General features: G+C 45.1%; 1 protein-coding gene across 4 annotated transcripts in view; it reads left to right on the top strand.

Moving 5' to 3' along the window:
• The first annotated feature begins 7,159 nt into the window (after window positions 1–7,159).
• The window catches only part of PCSK5 (proprotein convertase subtilisin/kexin type 5), a 498,339-nt gene continuing 485,561 nt past the window's right edge, over window positions 7,160–19,937 (top strand). For 3 of the 4 annotated variants that reach the window (XM_065908244.1, XM_065908247.1, XM_065908246.1), the window contains exon 1: window positions 7,160–7,860. In XM_065908244.1, the coding sequence (XP_065764316.1) occupies window positions 7,669–7,860 (192 nt within the window). In that variant the 5' untranslated portion in view covers window positions 7,160–7,668. The remainder of the gene's footprint in view (window positions 7,861–19,937) is intronic. The other variant, XM_065908248.1, reaches the window with a different exon arrangement.

Here is a 19,937-nt window from a genome sequence, read left to right on the forward strand (position 1 = left end):
AGTTTTCAGCTATTATCTCCTCAAGTATTTTCTCATGGCCTTTCTTTTTGTCTTCTTCTTCTGGGAATCATCCTATGATTCGAATGTTGGGGCATTTCACATTGTCCCAGAGGTCCCTGAGGTTGGCCTCATTTCTTTTGATTCTTTTTTCTTTTTTCCTCTCTGCTTCATTTATTTCCACCATTTTATCTTCTACCTCACTTATCCTATCTTCTCTCTCTGTTATTCTACTCTTGGTTCCCTCCAGAATGTTTTTGATATCATTTATTGAATTATTCATTTTTAATTGACTCTTTTTTATTTCTTCTAGGTCTTTATTAAACATTTCTTGCATCTTCTCAATCTTTGTCTCCAGGCTATTTATCTGTAGCTCCATTTTGTTTTCAAGATTTTGAATCATTTTTTTTATCATTATTCTAAATTCTTTTTCAGGTAGATTCCCTATCTCCTCCTCTTTTGTTTGACTTGGTGGGCATTTTTCATGTTCCTTTACCTGTTGGGTATTTCTCTGCCTTTGCATCTTATTTAGATTGCTGTGTCTGGAGTGGGCTTTCTGTATTCTGGAGGTCTGTGGTTCCTTTTTATTGTGGAGGTTTTACTCAGTGGGTGGGGTTGGACGATTGGCTTGTCAAGGTTTCCTGGTTAGGGAAGCTTGTGTCGTTGTTCTGGTGCATGGAACTCAATTTCTTCTCTCTGGAGTGCAATGGAGTGCCCAGTAATGAGTTTTGAGATGGGTCTATGTGTTAGGCGTGACTTTGGGCAGCCTGTATGTTGATGCTTGGGGCTATGTTCCTGCATTGCTGGAGAATTTGCGTGGTATGTCTTGCTCTGAAACTTACTGGCTCTTGGGTGGTGGTTGGTTTCAGTGTAGGTATGGAGGCTTTTGGATGGTCACTTATTGCTTAATGTTCCCTGTAGTCAGGAGTTTTCTGGTGTTCTCAGGTTTTGGGCTTAAGTCTCCTGCCTCTGGATTTCAGTTTTATTCTTCCAGTAGTCTCAAGACTTCTCCAACTATACAGCACTGATAATAAAACTTCTAGGTTCATGGTGAAAAGATTCTCCCCCATGAGGGACACCCAGAGAGGTTCACAGAGTTACATGAAAAAGAGGAGAGGGAGGAGGGAGAGAGAGAGGAGCAGGAGGAGAAAAGGGGGGATTCAAGAGGAGAGAGACAGATCTACGCAGTTGTTTGTTCCCAAAGTGTTCTCCGTAGCCCAGACACCCACAAAGATTCACAGAATTGGATTGGGAAGAGAAGGGGAAAGGAGGAAATAGAGGTGTTCTGAGGTAGAAAATGGAGAGTCAAGATTGGGAGAGAGTAATCAACACACTCCTGAATAAAAATGGGAACTGAATATTGGATTCTTAAATGTCCAAAATTTATATCACATACTGAAAAACAAAGATTAAAAATCTAGAGTAGAGGTTAGACTCTTAAAAATACAATAGTAAAAACAAATACACAAAAAATTTTAGAAATATATATGAAGTTCGGTTTAAAAATAGGGCTTCTCTTTTTTTTTTGCAAGGTTATAGTGAAGTGAAAATGAAAATTAAGGAGTAGTAGAGGAGTAATAGAGGACTTTAAAAGGAAATAAGAGAAAAAGAAGAAAAAAGAAAAGAAAAAAGAAAAAAAAAACAAGAAAAAAATTTTTTTTCCTAATTAAAAATATCGTAACAATCCATGAAAATGAAAGTTAAGGAGTAATGGGGGAGTAATAGGAAATTTTAAAAGAAAATAAAAGAGAAAAAATAAAAAAGAAAAGAAAAAAATTGTCTTAATTAAAAAAAAGTAAAAATATATCTAGGAATTTCTCTGGAGCTGTTGCGGTCAGTGTGGGTTCGGTTCAGTTTCAGATAGCTCCTCGTTCCAGCTTACACTTCTCATATCTATAGACCCCTTCTGGTGTAGTCGGTGTTACCTACAGGGGTTTTAATCTGTTGCACCGGTCCCTTGTGAAGCGGTTCCCTTTGTTTATTTGGCTTCTGTTTGCTGGTCTCTTCAGTGCCTAATTTCCGTCCTGACACAGGCAGGCGGAGGTGATCTCTTGTTCAAGTTGCTAGTTCCGTCGCGCTGCGGGGAGGGGCTGGCGCTGTTTTCCCCGTCTATGCTGCTCAGGCTCCCGGCTGCTCTATATGGAGCGTGCCCTGCGCTGCGCGGTTCCAGCGCAGACTCGGCTACACCTGCGTTTTGTGCCTTCCCCGCCCGAGCAGCTCAGGCAGCCAGGAGCTGGACGGGCGCACTCTCCCTGGGTGCGTTTGCCTTCTCCCCTCCGCGTCCCCAGCCCCAGTCCCCGCCAGCGGCCGGTCGGGTGTCTGAGCCCTGTGTCTTGCCGCGACCCTCCCAGCGGATGTCGGATGTGGACCATCCAGAATCTCAGGAAGTCTTTGGTTAGAACCTGGAGGCCTGTTTGCAGTGTGGTAGGGGGTGCAGTCCTTGGGGCCGAGCCTGCCCCTTTCCCCTCCCCACTGCCTCCTGCCTCCATTGGGGCTGGGCCGGTCCGCAGCCTGCGAGCTCTTCTCAGGACTTTCTCGGTCCCTTTGTTCTGTGAACGGCCGGCAGTGTGTTCCGGCCGGTTAACTTTCTCTCTCTTTTGCTGTCCCACAGTTTAAGTTGGTAACTCACAAAATCTCCCTCCGATTGCCCTCAGGGCACTCAGGCCCGGTCCTTACCCTAAGCAATGCCGCCCGCTCCTCTCCGTTCCGCCCCCACTTGCTGGTGGCGGATGCGGGCATCTGGGGTACTTTTCTGCTGGGAGTTGCTTTTAGGCACATAATCTGTGGGTTTTATTTATTTTTCCCCTCCCAGTTAGGTTGCCTCCGAGATTCAAAAACTTCCCCCAGACCCGCCAGTGCGAGGGTTTCCTGGTGTTTGGAAACTTCCTCTATTAAGACTCCCTTCCCCGGACGGATCTCCGTCCTTAGCTCTTTTGTCTCTCTTTTTATCTTTTATATTTTGTCCTACCTCCTTTTGAAGACAATGGTCTGCTTTTCTGGACGCCTGATGACCTCAGCTAGTGATCAGAAGTTGTTTTGTGAAGTTTGCTCTGCGTTCAATTGTTCTTTCCATGAATTTGCAGGGGAGAAAGTGGTCTCCCCGTCCTATTCCTCCACCATCTTGGTTCCTCCCCCCCCCAATTAGTTTTTTAAACATGAAAGGCCTGTGTAATTTAAATTTTTTTTTTATTTTATATTGGAGTAGAGTTGATTATCCTGGCTTCCCAGGTGGTGCAGTTATAAAGAATCTGCCTGCCAATGCAGGAGACGCAGATTTGATTCCTAGATCAAAAAGATCCCCTGGAGTAGGAAATGGCAACACACTCCAGTATTCTTGCCTGGAAAATTCCATGATCAGAGCAACCTGGCCGGCTACAGTCCATGGGACTGCAAAGTGTCAGACACGACTGAGCAACCGAGCAACACGTATGCACATACAGTTGACTTACAATGTTGTGTTAGCTCGGGTGTGCGGCAAAGTGATTTAGTTATACATATTCATATTATCTGTTCTTTTTCAGACCCTTTCCCCACATAGGTTAGAGGACTGGCCTCAGTTTTCTTCTCTATTATATAAAAAAGTTACAGTCTACAATACCTAAGGTTTCTTTCCTTTTTGATATTCTGTGAATTAGATTAAGGCCTGAAATGTATTTGGCTCAGTGCCTGGCATATAACTAGTTCTTAATAAATGGTAGTAATAACTACCACTTATTATTATTATCATTATGAAATCTGACAAATTTTCACTGCTGATTCTGAATTTGATCGTCTAGAAAAGTGATTAGAATCCCCATAAATTTACTGACTCCTCTACTGGACAGTGAAATTTCTAGGGGCAGTTTTTCCTCTTGGCAGCTCCAAACTGCCCATTCCCAATTTATCATTGGTTCACAGAATCTCAGTTTGGAAGAGATCTTAAAGGTCATTTTCCAACAAAAGAGGTAGCAGAGGAAGAAATGAGATGTCTCAGAAGGCAGACTCCTCTCAGAATAATTCCCATTTGTAGAGTTTCAAGATGAGTCCCATGGAGTACTTTTTCACTTCTCCTTGTACTAAACTGCCTGGGTTTCTCTTCATTGCATTTCACTGAATTTTTCTGTTAAGAGCTATGAAGGACCTTGACAGAGAGGCCAAACACTAGTGGGGCCTCATTATCAAGTAATATGTTGCTAAGTATCAGGCAGAGTAGAACTTAAAACTGCCCAGTTTCCTGCCATATGGCACGTTACAGAGGGAAAGAGGAGGGTCAGATCGTGAGTGCTACTATTAGCATACAAAAAGGAAGCATTTGGGGAAGACTTGGATTTCATCTTTTTTTCCAGTGTTAGTGCTGGTTGTGCTCTAACCACTACTATTTCATCGGTACCTTGTTCTTTTGGCTACTGAGGCATTGAAAATAGGGCTGAGTTGGATAACCAGCAGAGCTGAAGGTCATCAAAGAAGGTGGTTTTTTTTTTTGCTGCAGCTATTGATCCTTATTTGGAAGCTTCATTCTGGCCAACTGGCTCTAATCAAGGAAGCTAGTGAGTTCATTAAGGTAGACCCCAAAACAGGAAGCAGTGTGTGCTTGTTCACCAGTAGGAGAGGGGTTTCTTCGGTATTATTTAGGTTTGAGAACCCTACTCTGAGAAAACACACATAACTGCAGTGGAACATAACCGTGAAAGCCATGGACAACAAGATGAATGAATCTACATTCATATGCTGGATTTGACAGATGAATGGGGGCTCCAAGTCTTTATTTTATTTTTTAAACTGAGCTACATTTTCCCCTTCTAAGTATGTATGCATCCAAATGGAAGAATATACCCTTTGAGTAAGCTACATGCTGGCCCAGGGATTGGTTTACGAAGCAGAAAAGTGGTTTACCCGTTTCCTACCTGACTTTCCAGTTCTCTCATGCCTGATGCAGTGAATGCTGTGTGTGTGTGCCAGGCAGGGCACACTCACAGAAGGCAAGGGTGTTGGTGGAAAGAAAAAGAGAAACACAACATGGAGAAAAAAAGGTCAGTGAGTAATTTGACCCTCTTAGGAAACAACCTCCAGGCCTCAGGAGACTTGGTACAGAGGCGGCTCCCCATTATCTTCAGAAGGTGAAGCCCAGAGGCAACCCAACTTACAAAGAGAAGCATTTGGGGGCTGCCTTTGCTGTCCTAAACAATGATGGTGCCAGAGTCCCAGAGAAACCTACAGCCCATGCTACAAACTCCAGTCTTGAAGTAGTTTATATAGTCCCCACAGTGGCCACCGCCTTTGGGTCATCACCAGACAGGCTCTCCTTCCCATCCAACAGCAAATGCCTTCCTTTCTGAAGGAAAGAAAGGCTGACTGGCATATATTGGATTTTGACTGAGGTCTTCCCATCCCATGTGAAACCCATCAGTTTCCTAGAGGAATAATCCAATGTCCTTATGAATAGATACAGGTGGTCTGGTTGGCAATTAACAGTGACCTAACAGACTTGTAAACTTTCCAGGCTCCAGGTTGAAGAGGGAATGTACAAAGGGACTAGCCAGTAAGGAGGCTATATCAAAACTCTAAAGCCCAAGCATAGTACTTATGCTTAACCGTCTACAAACAACAACAACAACCCACATTTACTCAAGAGATATTCAGAGTCTGAAATCCACTAGTCCTTGTTGCCTCCCCATCTTCCCCTTCCTCCTCTTTCTCCAGTATCCAGCACAATGCCTGGCACATTCTAGGTGTTGAAAAGATATGTGTCTAACCAGTCAAATAAGTAAATAACTAAAATACATGCCTTTCTGCAAATGATTTAGTTCTTCTGATCTTCCACTTCTTCTTCAGTAGAGTGGGAATAAAGTCATTTGGTGGGTTTATTTTCAAGATTAAATATTTAATATGGCATACTTTATACGATGTGTAAAATCATAAAATGATAATTTTATGAATTTAACTATGAGTTTTATAAAATTTGCATGTTTTGATTCGGCAGCTTTGGTTCCACTGAGGGGAGGAGGGAGAAAAGTGAAGCCCTAGGCAGATAAAAGAGTCATTACCCAAGGTGTGATGTATTAATTACCTTCAAATACAGTTAACCACAGCCTGGTAAGAAAGACAATGGGGGATGGGAAGAGGAGAGAGCAAGTGGTGGGGGGCGGGTTAGAGGTATAGTGAATACTTTAAAGGTCAATTGAATTATTTCATAAGGGGTATATATTTTTTTCACAAGAAATCGTTCTGTGCCAGAAAAGGCGGGGAGGTTCTTCAGCAGAAGCGGATAAATCCGAGCTTCTTCCTGCCTGCTGTAGTCACAGTACAAGATACAGTAATGAAGGCGGGGCGGCCACACATTTATTTCATTCGAAATTCCTCTGTGGTCCTGTTTATATCGAACTCAGCACTGTTACAGGGCCGTGCTTGGAAAAGTTGCAAAACTTTTCCCTTGATGGAGAAAAAGAAGTCCTCATCAGACTCAGTGGAACGAATGAATGAAGTTATTCCCTTGGCCCAACATCTCCATCCACTCTCATACCAAATAGTCACAGAAACATCTTTCCCCAATTCCGCGACTGGAATTTTACTCTCCCGTGGTGTTGCCTAGTATTGGAAGCACGGATTTCGAAAGTCAGCAGGCAACACACTCGGGTTTGGAATTGCCAGAGATTGGCTTTTGCAAGAGTCGATGCGCCTTACCGTCCTGTGTGGTAGCTTCTCCCGGGAGCAGATTTTGTGAAATAAACAGTTGTTGAAAAGCATGAAGAATTAACGAAGTGAAAATCTCGGGCTATTTGTTCAGCAATTGACACGCAAGTGACCTCCTTAAATACTTACTTGTTTAAGGAGGTTCAGAGCTAGGATGAATGAATCTTGGGGGCGCTTGACCAGAACCTGCTTGTAAATCTCTTTAGTCTTTCGGAAAGTGGCGGTAAATTAATACGAATCCAGAAGGGAGAGGAGAGAAGAGGGTAAAACCCCCACACCGGAGCTCTGCTCTCGGCCCTTTGGAAAGACTCGCTTTTGCTGCTCTGGACCCTGTCGGTTACAGCCCGAAGAACCCGGCGGCGCTAGGACCTGGTTGGCGCCTCACCGTGGCCGCTTTCGGGCGGGCGGAGGAGGGAGAGGAGGAGGGGGATGTGGGAAAGGAGGGGTGTAGAGGGGGGCGGGGGGAGTCATTTATGCAGAGCAGGCGCTGCTGCCATTGCCACTTACACTCCCAGCGCGCTGCTTGGAGCCGGAGGGAGCTCGGGGAGCGAGCTAGCGAGCGCTCGGAGCCCGCGCCAGCAGAGGGGGCGCCCAGCCGCTGCCTGCACCGCCGCCTCCGCCGCGCTCGGGGGCCCCGGGAGGAGCAAGGGCGAGTCGGAGAGTCCGGGAGCCGAGCCCGGCGGGACCCAACTGCGGGAGGGCGCCCGCCCCACTCAGCCGCCTCCTGCGCCGGAGCCGGGGAGCGCCGGCCGACCGCCCCGCGGGCCGTAGAGCTGGGAGCACAGGTCCCCGGAGCCCCAGGGATGGTCTAGGAGTGGGTGCGAGGCTCGCTGCTCAGCTCCCTGCCGGGGCTCGCCGCCTCCTGCCGATCTCTCAGGGCTGCGAGCCGCGGCGGCCGGGGGCTGCGCGCTCGGGCGGCCCAGGCCGAAGAAGTTAAGTTGTGCGCTCAGCTTAGTGAGCGGAGCTAGCGAGCGATCGAAGCAGCAGCCAAGCGCCGGGGCCATGGGCTGGGGGAGCCGCTGCTGCTGCCCGGGACGGCTGGACCTGCTCTGCGTGCTGGCGCTCCTTGGGGGCTGCCTGCTCCCCGTGTGCCGGACGCGCGTCTACACCAACCACTGGGCAGTCAAAATCGCCGGCGGCTTCCCGGAGGCCAACCGCATAGCCAGCAAGTACGGATTCATCAACATAGGACAGGTAACCGCTGGCTGGCCGGGTTCTCGGCCCCGAAGCTGCGAGGGCGGGGAAACGGGGGGGAGTCCCCCACGACCTCGCGCTGTCCCCTCCTCGTCTGTCCCCTCCCCCTCTTCCAGATGTGTTCTTGCAGCTGTTGCCCTAACTCTTCTGCGATGCTCTCTCTCTCCTCTCACTCACTCTTACACACACACACACACACACACACACACACACACACACTCGGTCTCCAAAGTTGATACGATTTGTGTTTTGTTTACTTGTTTCTTGCAAATCAGGAGGGACAGGTAGGGTCTCTGGAAGAATCACGAGTGTACATAACCCCCGGGTAGTTTCAGACCCGACCGGACCTCTTGCAGTGGAAAGTCGGGGAGCAGTGGACTCTTTTAGGGGTTAGGGGGGGTAAGCACGCCCCTGGTGCCGGCTCCCTGTGGTTTCTGAGAGCCGGGATAAGGGGAGAGAGGCAAGGAAGGGAAAGCCTTTCCTGCTCGGACCTGAATTCAGCCCTGAAAAGAAGTTTCCTCTTTTAGGAGCGAGAGAACCTCTGGTCACTCAGTGAAGGCGCCAGAGGCGTGGAGGGATGGAGCTAGACTCGAGAAAGGGGAGAGAGGACCCGGCGTGAGCGAAGACTTGTGGGGAGACCTCCTGGCTTCCCCTCTCAAGCTGGATAAGCGTGGGGGCTTCTAGATGCAGAGCCGGAGTGGGAGGTGTCAAACTTCCGAGACCACTGACCTGGTTCTGCTTTGGAAAACAGCGGGTCTTCCCTCTGGGAGTTATGTGCGGGACCCGGAGGCGGCGGTGGCGCGGGGTTTTCGTGAGGTCCCGCGGGCTTTGGGCGGAATGGCCCGGCTGGGGGGACTGTGAATTGGGGGATGTTATGGGAATGACTGGAAGCACTACAGATTTGGAGGTACCTCCGGGCTTGGCTTCCTCGCTCTCTTTCCTGCAAGAAATGGGTGGAAGGGGCAGTGGAAGCAGGTCCCAGAAAGTGCTCCCCCATCCTTACACCCCTCCCACTCGCTCCCCCTGGCCTGGCCCGAGGAGTGGCGCTGGTCTGACTCTGATGAGACTCTAATGGGGGAGGGAGGCGAGGGTGATAGGGGCGCCCTCACAGCAGGCGCGCTGCTGGGACTGCTCTGGCTTCACGAGCCCCGCGTGCTCTGCGTGGGAGAGGGGAGAGGAGGATGCCGGCTGGGGCCGCTGGAGCAGGAGAGCCCAGACTGTTGGTTTCTGAAGCTATGGACCTCCATGTCCAGGAACACGTCCTCCAGCATGGGTACTCCGGGCTGCCTGGGGGACGCAGCCTCCAGAGCAGGCAGAGCTGCCGCTGTTGCTGCATCTAGCAGAAGCACTGGGGCTTCGGAGGCGCAGGAGGGGGTCAGGTGGGGGGATCTTGCTGCTGTTTGAGGGGCCAGAGAGTGGACATGTTCTGGAGAAACCAGTCTGGTGGAGGGCTGAGACCAAGGCAAGGGGCACGGTCTGTATTTCTCGTCCCCCAGTCTAACACACACCGGAAAGGAAGCCACAGCCAGCCAGCCAGATTTTTTTTGTCAGAGTGCTTGTCATTTTCAGGAGAGTTTCATTCTAATGGCTTGTGAGGATTCTACCTGCTTCTTCTATATTCTTTTTATGGAAGAAAACATTAAGTCTATTCAAATCTTTTTTACATGAGCTTGAAGTTGGGGGATGCTGCATGTGACCTGGGGAATGTAAAGGGAAAGGCTAATAATAAAAGTAGTCATGTTAATAATCTTTCCAGATGCATCTTTCAGGTTCAGCTAACACTGGTCATCTCCCATAAAAGCGGCATGTTGGGAAGAATAGTTCTTGACCATACACTTTCTTCATAATCCACAGAACAACCATTTTTGTTGGATATTACTCCACTTACAGCAACAGGGGAACCAATATTCTGGAGAATTTACCCACACAGGCCACCTATCTAGACAGTACCAAGGGTGTGAATCAGACCTAGGACTGTCTGGTCCAGGCCTACGCCTGCCTGTGAGGATGAAAGGAAGGCGGAAGAAAGTAAAATCCCCATTTCCCTGAATTCTGATTTAGTGACTCAGTAGACAGAAAGCAAATGTCCAGGCTTAATTCACAGATACTTAATTCCAACTGACCTGGACTTCTTGAACCTAAGCAGCTTTAGGAATTATGAAAGTGGAAAGATCTGTATCAAAATAAACTCATTAAATAGAACTTACACATTTGGAACCTGTCAGAATGGGGGAGAAGAAATTGTCACAGAACTCATTTTTGAATAAGCAAACATTGCATTATCCTGCAACCTTGACTGACTTTTTACAAAGGGCTTTATAGTGAAGATCCGTGGATTTTCATTTAAAAGGTAATACTAAGAAAATTTACATTCAAGTAACACCAAATGTGGTTTATTGTGGTTTTTACAATGCCAATGAGGAAATTGAGAGCTTACTGGGGTGACAGAGGACTCCTTGAACTGATGCCCTGACCAGTTTAAAAAGAATTCTTACAGTGAAAAGCATTTCCTCTGTAGATCAAAGGGCTAAGTCTTGAAGGTGGTAAATTGAGCTCACACATGCAACATCATTGCACTGTGAGGGCCATCTTTTTGTTGTTCTTTCTTTATATCAGTAAGCCAGCTGTGGTTCAGTTGAGGGCAGTAACTAATTTGCAAATATCTCTAGAATGTGCCCCTGTTTTTACCCATTTGGGCTTGGGGTTCCACCTCATGTGTCACAGATTGGAACTGAGGCCTTTTATTGTTTCTATAGTCATTTAATATCCTGGTAGTATTTTTGAGGTCTTTTCTGTGTAATATTTTAGGTGAATAAAATAGTGACTTTGTACACAGTAAAAATTTGGTTTTGAATATCTGTTCAGAGTTTCAGTGTCATGTATTCTGTAGCATCTTAGCATTTAAAAGCTACCATAGGTAAATTTCTGGCCTGGAGATTTCTACAGAAAACCTGGCCTGTCATGTTCAAGACAGATAGTATGTAGAGAGTGACACAAGAGAAGTAAGCAAACAGGCAGAAAGAACATGCTTGACATCCTGGAAGGGGAACAGTAATGAAGCTTTTCTTGGCTTGGGTGATAGAGATAGCAGTTATCTTGGTAGGTTTTCACATAATGTTTGTATTTTGTGAATGGTTATGCCTCAAAACTCTAAAATGATGCTGTAGTAGTTTTCATGTCATTATATATCATATTTTTCTTGGCATTACCATCAGCTCTAGAAAGTCCTGTATTTCTTTTCCTACAAGACCCAACTCCAAGCCATCTCAATATTTAGTGTAATCAGCACGGCGAGGGTGGCTGAGGGTAGGGACATCTGTCTGTTGGCCCACACAGGGGTGGAAAAAAGAGGCCTGGATTTTAGCCAGCAGTGGAGTGGTGAGAGGATAAAGAAGACATGAAAGAATAAGACCCAACATGGTGTTGATTGTGAACCTTTGGCTGCAGTCTCCAAACCTGGAGGAACTAACTTCTGGGTATTCCAACTCCGTTTTGGCTCTGTGCACCAGCTGCATTTATCCTTCTGTGAGGTGCTTTTAATCCTTGATTCCAAACTGAGATTACCAGATTACCCTCCCCCCCCCACCCCCCAAAAAAACTTTGTGAGTTATCTTGAGCAAGATTCCAGAAAGATAAAGCCAGCAGAGACTAATACTGGGGAGAATGTTTTACCTGGCAGTCCCATTGAGAGCAGAGACTTGGAAACCCTACAGATGCCACATGCAAGGTCTAGGAAAGCAGGAAAGTCAGTGAACTTAATGGAGCTCCTATTCCTTCATCTGTAAAAGAATAAATCAGATAATAGAGGGAATCGGCTCCGTACTGCTCAGCACATAGTTAAGTAGCTTTGGAAGGTTTGTTGAATCCGAATCTGAAATAAGTGAGATTCAGACTTTATTTAGGTATGATAAAAGGAAGACATTTTTATAATGGAAAATGCAACACACTGAAGATCAGGAAAATATGTTTGATGACTGAGTCAAAAAAGCTAAATCAGAGCTCTATAGACAGGGAAACGGGTTTTCCATTTCAACCAACAATTTGAAATAGTTTAAAAATAGTTTTCCGCTGGGTTCTAAACAATTCTGGCTGATTTCCCATGGCAGTGTTCCCCTCCCTGGCTGATCTTTGCTGTAATCCATTAAATAATGTAGGATAAGCTCACTGGACATGGGAGAAGGGGACAAAAAATAATCTGAAGACCGATTATTTTATAAAGCACCTTGCCTTGGTACATTATGAGAAATCATATATGAATTCCTATTTCACTCAATTCTGAATGTGGTCTGCATGACAAAGGTGACAAGAACCATTTTCCAAATCAGCAGGACAGGATGCTTTAGCAGGAAGAACCTTTGTTCAGCAATGTCCTGAAGGTTTCTCACTTTCTTGGTTTGTTTTGACCTGTGAATAACGTGGGATGCTTGAAGTGCTGGTAAGCAGTGGAGGGTGAGTGCCCCGTGCTCATGGATGGCATCAGAAATAGGGGACAGGGCTAGTCTGGTGGGTTGTATGGGAGTGCACTGTGCTCCCCTAGTTAAATCCTTAGGCATTTGTAAATGGACGTGGGAGCCCCAGATTGATCCCTGTGTGATGCATCTGGCTTTGCACCAGGCAAGAACCTCGGCTCTGATTTCCACACCCAAGAACCTTAGCTCTGACCTCTGCTAACCACCCTCACATGCATAGTTCTCATGAGTGGGGGAACTTTTCAGGAGAAAAGCAGTTCAGAGTGCTTGGTCTGCTGATGGTGGGTCTGTTGCTTTAACCTCATAGGCTAGGAATGGCTTGTTATGTGGCCATTGGGATTTTCGGGGTCTATTTGAAATGAAACACTGCATTTTTGTGAGCCCCAAGGCAGTTGAATTTGCCTTATGACTATCTTTCATGAGTTTATATCCAGAGGTCCTAATCTTAAAGGTCAGCCAGAGAAGCAGGGTAGTGTGCTGGGAAAGTGTCCAGCCATGTCTGACTCTCTGGTTAAGGGAGGGAGTCCTGACCCAGAAACATCCCCTGGGCCGGGAGGGGTATTTGTGTTGTCGGTTCAAGTTATGCGAAGCAGTGTCTGGGTTTTCCCCAAGGCTGAAGTATCTGCAGACATCTTTGTGCCTCGGGATTTGATCACTTGGCTCATTCAGGTTGGATTAAATGACAAAGAAGCTGACTTTGGCTTCCTGGGTGATAAAAATGGACATGTATAGATGCTCATGTTATGAATATGCTACGTATATGAATTTTTATTTTTATCAGGATTAAATTTGCACATAGTCTCGGGTTGCAAAGAGTCGGACATGACTGAGCGACAGAACTGACTAGAGTGCAGTTGCGCATGCAACATTCTCACTAGTTCAACAGATTACCTCTCTCCACCTAAGTGTACCAAGAGGGAACTATCCAGGCCAATAAACTCTTCCATTTGAGTTAACCCTAGGAGGAAAAAGAGACTAGAAAGAAGACGAAACTAAGTCAGAAGGTTTGAGTGAAGCTCTATGGTTTTCCCTTTTATTTATCAACCTGACTCTCAAGTTGGGGACCTGAGCACCTGCCCCATCTGCCTCTCAGGATTGCTGTGTTATCGAGTGCCTAAGAACAAGCATGAAGATATAAATAAAGACAGACATAGGAAGAATTGCATGATCTATAAGGGCTCCAAGGAGATGGAGGCTGCTGCAGAGGAAAAGTAAGAGAATGCAGGAGTTACTAGGAGTTTCTCTAGTGGAGCACTGGTGAATTTCCAGGTTCTCGTAATTGCCCCTGGGGATCTACTGGAAACAGAAATGGGGAGGCGTCAGTGTGGCATGACTCTCCCATTGTTGTCATTCAGCCTCTCAGTCATCTCCAACTATTTCCAACCCCATGGACTGCAGCACGCCAGGCTTCCCTGGCCTCCACCATCTCCCAGAGCTTGCTCAAACTCATATCCATTGAGTCAGTGATACCATCCAACCATCTCATCCTCTGTCATCCCCTTCTCCTCCTGCCTTCAGTCTTTCCCAGCATCAGGGTTGGCTCTTTGCAACAGGTGACCAAAGTATTGGAGCTTCAGCATCAGTCCTTCCAATAAATATTCAGGATTGATTTCCTTTAGGACTGACTGGTTTGATCTCCTTGCAGTCCAGGGACTCTCAAGAGTATTCTCCAACACTGCAGTTCAAAAGCATCAATTCTTCAGCACTCAGCCTTCTTTGTGATACAACTCTCACATCCATATATGACCACTGGAAAAACCACAGCTTTGACTAGACGGGCCTTTGCTGGCAATGTCTCTGCTTTTTAATACACTGTCTAGGTTTGTCATAGCTTTTCTTCCAAGGAACAAGTGTCTTTTAATTTCATGACTGCAGTCACCATCTGCAGTGATTTTGGAGCCCAAGAAAGTAAAGTCTGTCACTGTTTCCATTGTTTCCCCATCTATTTGCCATGAAGTGATGGGACCATATGCTATGATCTTCATTTTTTGAATGTTGAGTTTTTAGCCAGCGTTTTCATTCTCCTCTTTCACCTTCATCAAGAGGCTCTTAATTCTTCTTCACTTTCTGCCATAAGGGTGGTGTCATCTGCATATCTGAGGTTATTGATACTTCTCTCGGCAATCTTGTTTCCAGGTTGTGCTTCATCCAGCCCAGCATTTTGCATGGAAAGTCTCACATTTTCCCCTGAGAGCCTTGGAGGGTGGTGTAGGGCTGGGACAGCTGACCAGAGGATCAAGCAGCCAAGGCTCCCCATCTCTTGGTTGAACATCTTTGGTTTATAAGGCATATGTGATGTGGAGGTTGCATGATTTTTTATTTTTATATAGACATTCAAACAGTCTTTTACATTTGACTCAAATATGAGTTATGTGTAGGAGAGTAGTGGGAAATAAAACTGAAATATAGAGAGGCCCATAAAGAATACAGATGGGACTCTTTTGAGTACATGTGTCAAAAACCCAACTCATACTGCTCAAATAAAACCAATAAACAGGCAGATAAGGGAACAGGGAATCTGTTGGTTTAAACAGATCCACATGCCTTTATATGCAGTTCTGAAGGCAGAAGCTGAAACTTTTTGCAACCAAACCTCATCTTATCTGTACTTTCTTCATGGCAAAAACCTACCCTGACCTAAACTGGCATCAAGTAGGACATTACTGTGTTTGATTGCAGAAATCTATTACTGAGTTTGAGTTTGAAGATGTTGTCCTTGATCCACATAGAGTGTATATTACACTCCACTGTACTTTTCTCATCTGAAGAATTATGAATTTCTGAAACACATATAGATTCAAGTTTAAGAAAAGTGATTGTGGGTCTATCCAGCTGAAAAGTCAGAGGTAGTACTAACATAAGATTCTTATCTGTTTCCCTGTATTTGCTTCATTTTCAATCAGGCCCTTTCCATGAGCAGTAGAGCTCTTTTGATTCTTAGTACCTCTCTTACCCAGTCTTGAAATTAACCCCTGAAAAAGATTTCAGTTCTTCCCAATTGGGTCATATCCCTATTTTCAGGCCAGTCACTTTGTTTGTGGGGGTGGTGGTGTTTTAGTGAGTTAGCTTGGGTCACTTGTCCACCCTTGAAGTGAGGGAGATGTTGATATTGGGTGGGCGCCCTACCAACTGAGGAAGGACAGTTTCCTAAAAGAAGAGAGGATGCCACTAGTAGAATAAAGGAAAGGAGATGTAGGACAAGAAACATACCCACTACAAATCAGATTATATAAAGCCTTAAATGCCTAGGTTAGGGAGTTTCAACATGATCAAGGAAGATAAAGAGTTACACTGAAGATGCCTGAGAAGGAGACAACAACCTATTGATTCAAAACACGTCAGAATCTACCATGTAATACATAATATACTCTCTGCTCTCAGGGACCTAGGATGTTTTTATCCATAACCATTCTTAAGGAAGGCAAATACTGATGGAGTCTCAGGCAATGCATTATGGTTCAGCCCTGCCTGGTGGGGAATTTGCTGGTAGCTGTGTGCATAATGAACTGGAGGAGGCAGAGAGGGTATTGTATTGGGCAAAGTTATTGTTATAAACACAGAACTTGTGACAACTGAAAGAATAGATTCAGAAGCTCTAGTACAGGTGGATTCAGTATGGCTCAGTAATCTAGTGGAAGTGAACATTGAGAAAGAGCGAGAAGATGAAGAGAAAAGGGTTTATAGCTTGGGACCAGGAACATGGAGGTCATCTGTGGGATGAGGACCGCCTGCAGGAGCATTTTGGGGAACAACATGGGAGGTCCAGCTGTAGTGTTGTTGGCAGGTAGAGAGTCAGGCAGATGGAAATGTACAGTAGCCAGGAGAGAATTTAGGGCAGGAAAGAAGTGAGCACTGCCGCTCAGCCATCTCAGTATAAGTAAAGCTGTGAAAGGACGCAGGATGCTAAGATGTGAAACAAACAAGATAGGAGGACTGAGAATACAACCCGAAGGAATGTCACCATGTAGAAGGCAAGGGATATAGGGAGTAGATGAAGAGGGTGGGGAGGCCCTGAAGACACAGTCATAAAGCCACAGAGGGTTACGCTAGAGAGAATCTAGGTGATGAGAGCTGAAACATGGTGCTGTGTTCTCAACACCAATGCTTGACTGAGTAGTGAGGGGAAGTTTCATTGTGCATCTGCCTGCCCTCCTACGTTATCTCCCTTCATCTCTTTCTCATCAATGTCCTGGTGTATTTAGGATCATAGGTATAGAACTAAAAGGGTTTGAATCCTAATACTGCCACTTCCTAGCTGGGGAACCCTAGGCAAGCATCTTAAAGATGCTTAAAGAAGCACCCATCTGTCCTACTTTCTTCATGTGTGAAAAAGATCTAATAGTATTTCCTCCTGGAATTGTTGTGAGGATTAGTTAAAAGTAGTTAGAATGGTGCCTGGCACATATTACATACCCAGTAAATCTCAATTGTTTTATCTTGTTTTTTTAAGCCAAGTTATGCTCAGTTTCTATATACTTACCATTATATTGTGAGGCTTTTCCAATGATACTGAATCCTTTTAGACACACTTTAATGGCTGCATAATTGAAGGTACCATACTAAGTTGCAGTTAGTGTGACCACACACCAGTCAATCCTAAAGGAGATCAGTCCTGAATGTTCATTGGAAGGACTGATGCTGAAGCTGAAACTCCAATACTTTGGCCACCTGATTCAAAGGCCTGACTCATTCGAAAAGACCCTGATGCTGAGAAAGATTGAGGCGGGAAGAGAAGAGAATGACAGAGGTTGAGATGGTCGGATGGCATTACCAACTCGAGGGACATGAGTTTGAGTAAGCTCCGGGAGTTGGTGATGGACAGGGAAGCCTGGCGTGCTGCAGTCCATGGGTTCGCAAAGAGTTGGATACAACTGAGTGACTGAACGGAACTGATACCATATTTTGCAAGGGAGAGCCCTGGTTTATGCCTACAGTAAATCAGTTCACCTGAATTCAGTATTTTTTTTAACATCCCCTTCACTTTCAAGCATATCTGAGTTTGGCAGAGAAATGATATGGTCAGCCTGATTGAATGTGTGTGTTTGTGTGTGGGTGTATAATTGCATGTCTGTTCTTCCACTAGCTGGGAAAGCCGGGCTGTGCCTCATTCCTATTTGTGTCCCCAGCATCGAGCACAGTGGCTGGCATGGGAGAAGCCCAGTGGGCACTTGGGGCGGCCAGCATAATGGGTGTACCTGGAGAGGAATGGATTTGGAAAGGAAGAGGAACATGGATGCTTTGAGACTAAAGAGGAATGAGGGTGAATGGAGATTTAGGCAGTCCATGTTGGGGAGGAAAGGAAGTGAGCGCGTGGAGACAATGGCCTGGATCTCATTATCAGTTCAGAGGTGAAGGCCACTGGCAGAGAGAGGGGGAACTGAGTGAAATTAGTGGCCCAGTGCTTCAGTGTTTGGGAACATTGTTAGGAAATTCTGATAAGAGATAATGACCAATGCCAGTGAGAAGAGTTGCCAAATAGCAATGGCAGTAGCGGCTTTTATGTAGTTATTGCTCAGTAAGTCGTGGGTAACAGAGTGAGAAAATGAACCAGTCTCCATTGTTTTGTGCTTTAGTCCCTAATACTTAGGAACCTGAGATTAGATAAGGACAAAACAGGGAGTTAGAATGTGTCAGGGTGAGAGAGAAAGGAACAAGAGACTGGGGAAGCTGGGGGCGATGGGGATGAATGGTTCTTGAGTGCAAAGGATTCCATCTTTGAAATGATAGACCACAGTGTCCAGGTTTTGACAAGAGTGGTGGGGCCAAAATAGGACTGGTGAACCAAAGGAATAGGGCAGTTATAAAGGCTATAGTTCAAAATGAAAATGGAAAACCAGTTTGGTAAGAGGAATAGAAGTGGAAAGATGGAAGCCATCCTAGAGGGTAATTTTGTTCGTATAAATTAGAGCTATTCTGCATAAAGTTAAGGTTCAAGGTGGGATGACCAGATAGAGAACAGGTGAAGGCCGGTGAATTGGATGGAATCAGGAAACTGTGAGACTGTGATATTAGCAGTGTTATCAGCTTGGTTAAGATAAGATTTCCAAGTATTTCGTGCTGGTGTACCCACTAGGCAGATAAACATGAAGTCTGCCCCGTACTTCAGTTCTCCTTTGGTAAATTTAGGTATTATCTCGACTTTACACATCTGTGCATTACTATTTGCACTGCAGGTCCTCTGTCAACTTAAGGGATAAAGACAGACACATGAGCGATTACTTTCAATTCTCAAATGAACCTTCCCATATTTGATTTAAAAACTGAAGATTGTGTTGAGCACTGAATATGGAGGGAAGGTTGTAAACAGAATGTGAAGCCAGGAATAATAGTTAAGGGTGATTTTAAAATGTTTTATACAATGTCACATTTTATGTTTGCCTCTACCTTTTAGTTGTCATGTAGACTACTTTCCACTATAATAATTATACCTATAATTTATTCACATCATGTATTCTGCCCTTTACATAATTATATAGTCTAATGAAGCTATGTATCTTTTATGTATTCTTAGTTTAACTTTACTGCCTTATAAGAATGTGGATATATTTTGAAATGTGTTTTTAAACTTATTTATAATTTGCTCTCTGTATAATGTATATTTTTAGATTGCACTCTACAATATTAGATTAATCTTGTTTGCATTTATATGTGAGTTTGATTGTTAGGTTAGGGTTAGCATACAAGAAGCATGAAGTTTCTAGTTGAATGTTCTGTGCACTATGCGTGCATGCTCAGTTGTGTCCAACTCTGTGACCCCAAGGACTATAGCCCACGAGGCTCCTCTGTCCATGGGATTATCCCAGCAAGAATACCTGAGTGGGTTGCCATTTCCTCCTCCAGGAGATATTCCTAACCCAGGGATTGAACCCATGTCTCCTGTGGCTTTTGCATTGGCAGGCGGATTCTTTACTGCTGAGCCTCCTGGGAAGCCCTGTCTGTGCATTATCGAAGGGGTTAATTCTGTCCTGGGCAAATTACTCTGTGGATACCCTGCCATCATTGAAACTGGCTAAGATTTATTAAAAACAAGTCCTTCCCTGCTGCCTTTCCCAGTGTGCATGTATTTGTGTGCACACACACACACAAATGTATATCTCATATATATTTTCCACAAGTACTTAAGGGCTGATATTTTTGTAATAAGTACTTAAGGCCTGGTATTTTTCTACTCTGAGAAGCTCTTGCAGCTGTAAAAATATACCAGTTCTCTCCATATCAATGTTCCCAGGCTTGCACCTTGTTTTCACTAGTTGAAGTTTCTCAACCATAATAAAACTGGGCAGTGCTCACGAGTTTGAATGCAGTGCAGGCGGGGAAGACAGTTTCAGGACCTTTAATCTTGTAAGTGTATATCCGTAACTACAAGTTTAGAAGTTTGCCACTTACTCATCCTGGGCCTATTCTAGGTGCATCTAACTAATGTTTTGGTTTTTTTTCCCCCCCTGTATGTGTGTGGGACCCATTCATCAGTTTCAGTTTTTCAAGAGAAAACTAAATTGTAGGCCATTTAAGATTTATTATAGCCTAGTTTCCAGCAAAACCTTTTTTCTTTATTTTTTTAACCTTGGGGAATCTTTCCACTTGTTTGGTGCTCATGAGCCAGTTTAC

This window comes from Muntiacus reevesi, chromosome 17, assembly GCF_963930625.1.
Source record: "Muntiacus reevesi chromosome 17, mMunRee1.1, whole genome shotgun sequence".
Lineage (NCBI taxonomy): Eukaryota > Metazoa > Chordata > Mammalia > Artiodactyla > Cervidae > Muntiacus > Muntiacus reevesi.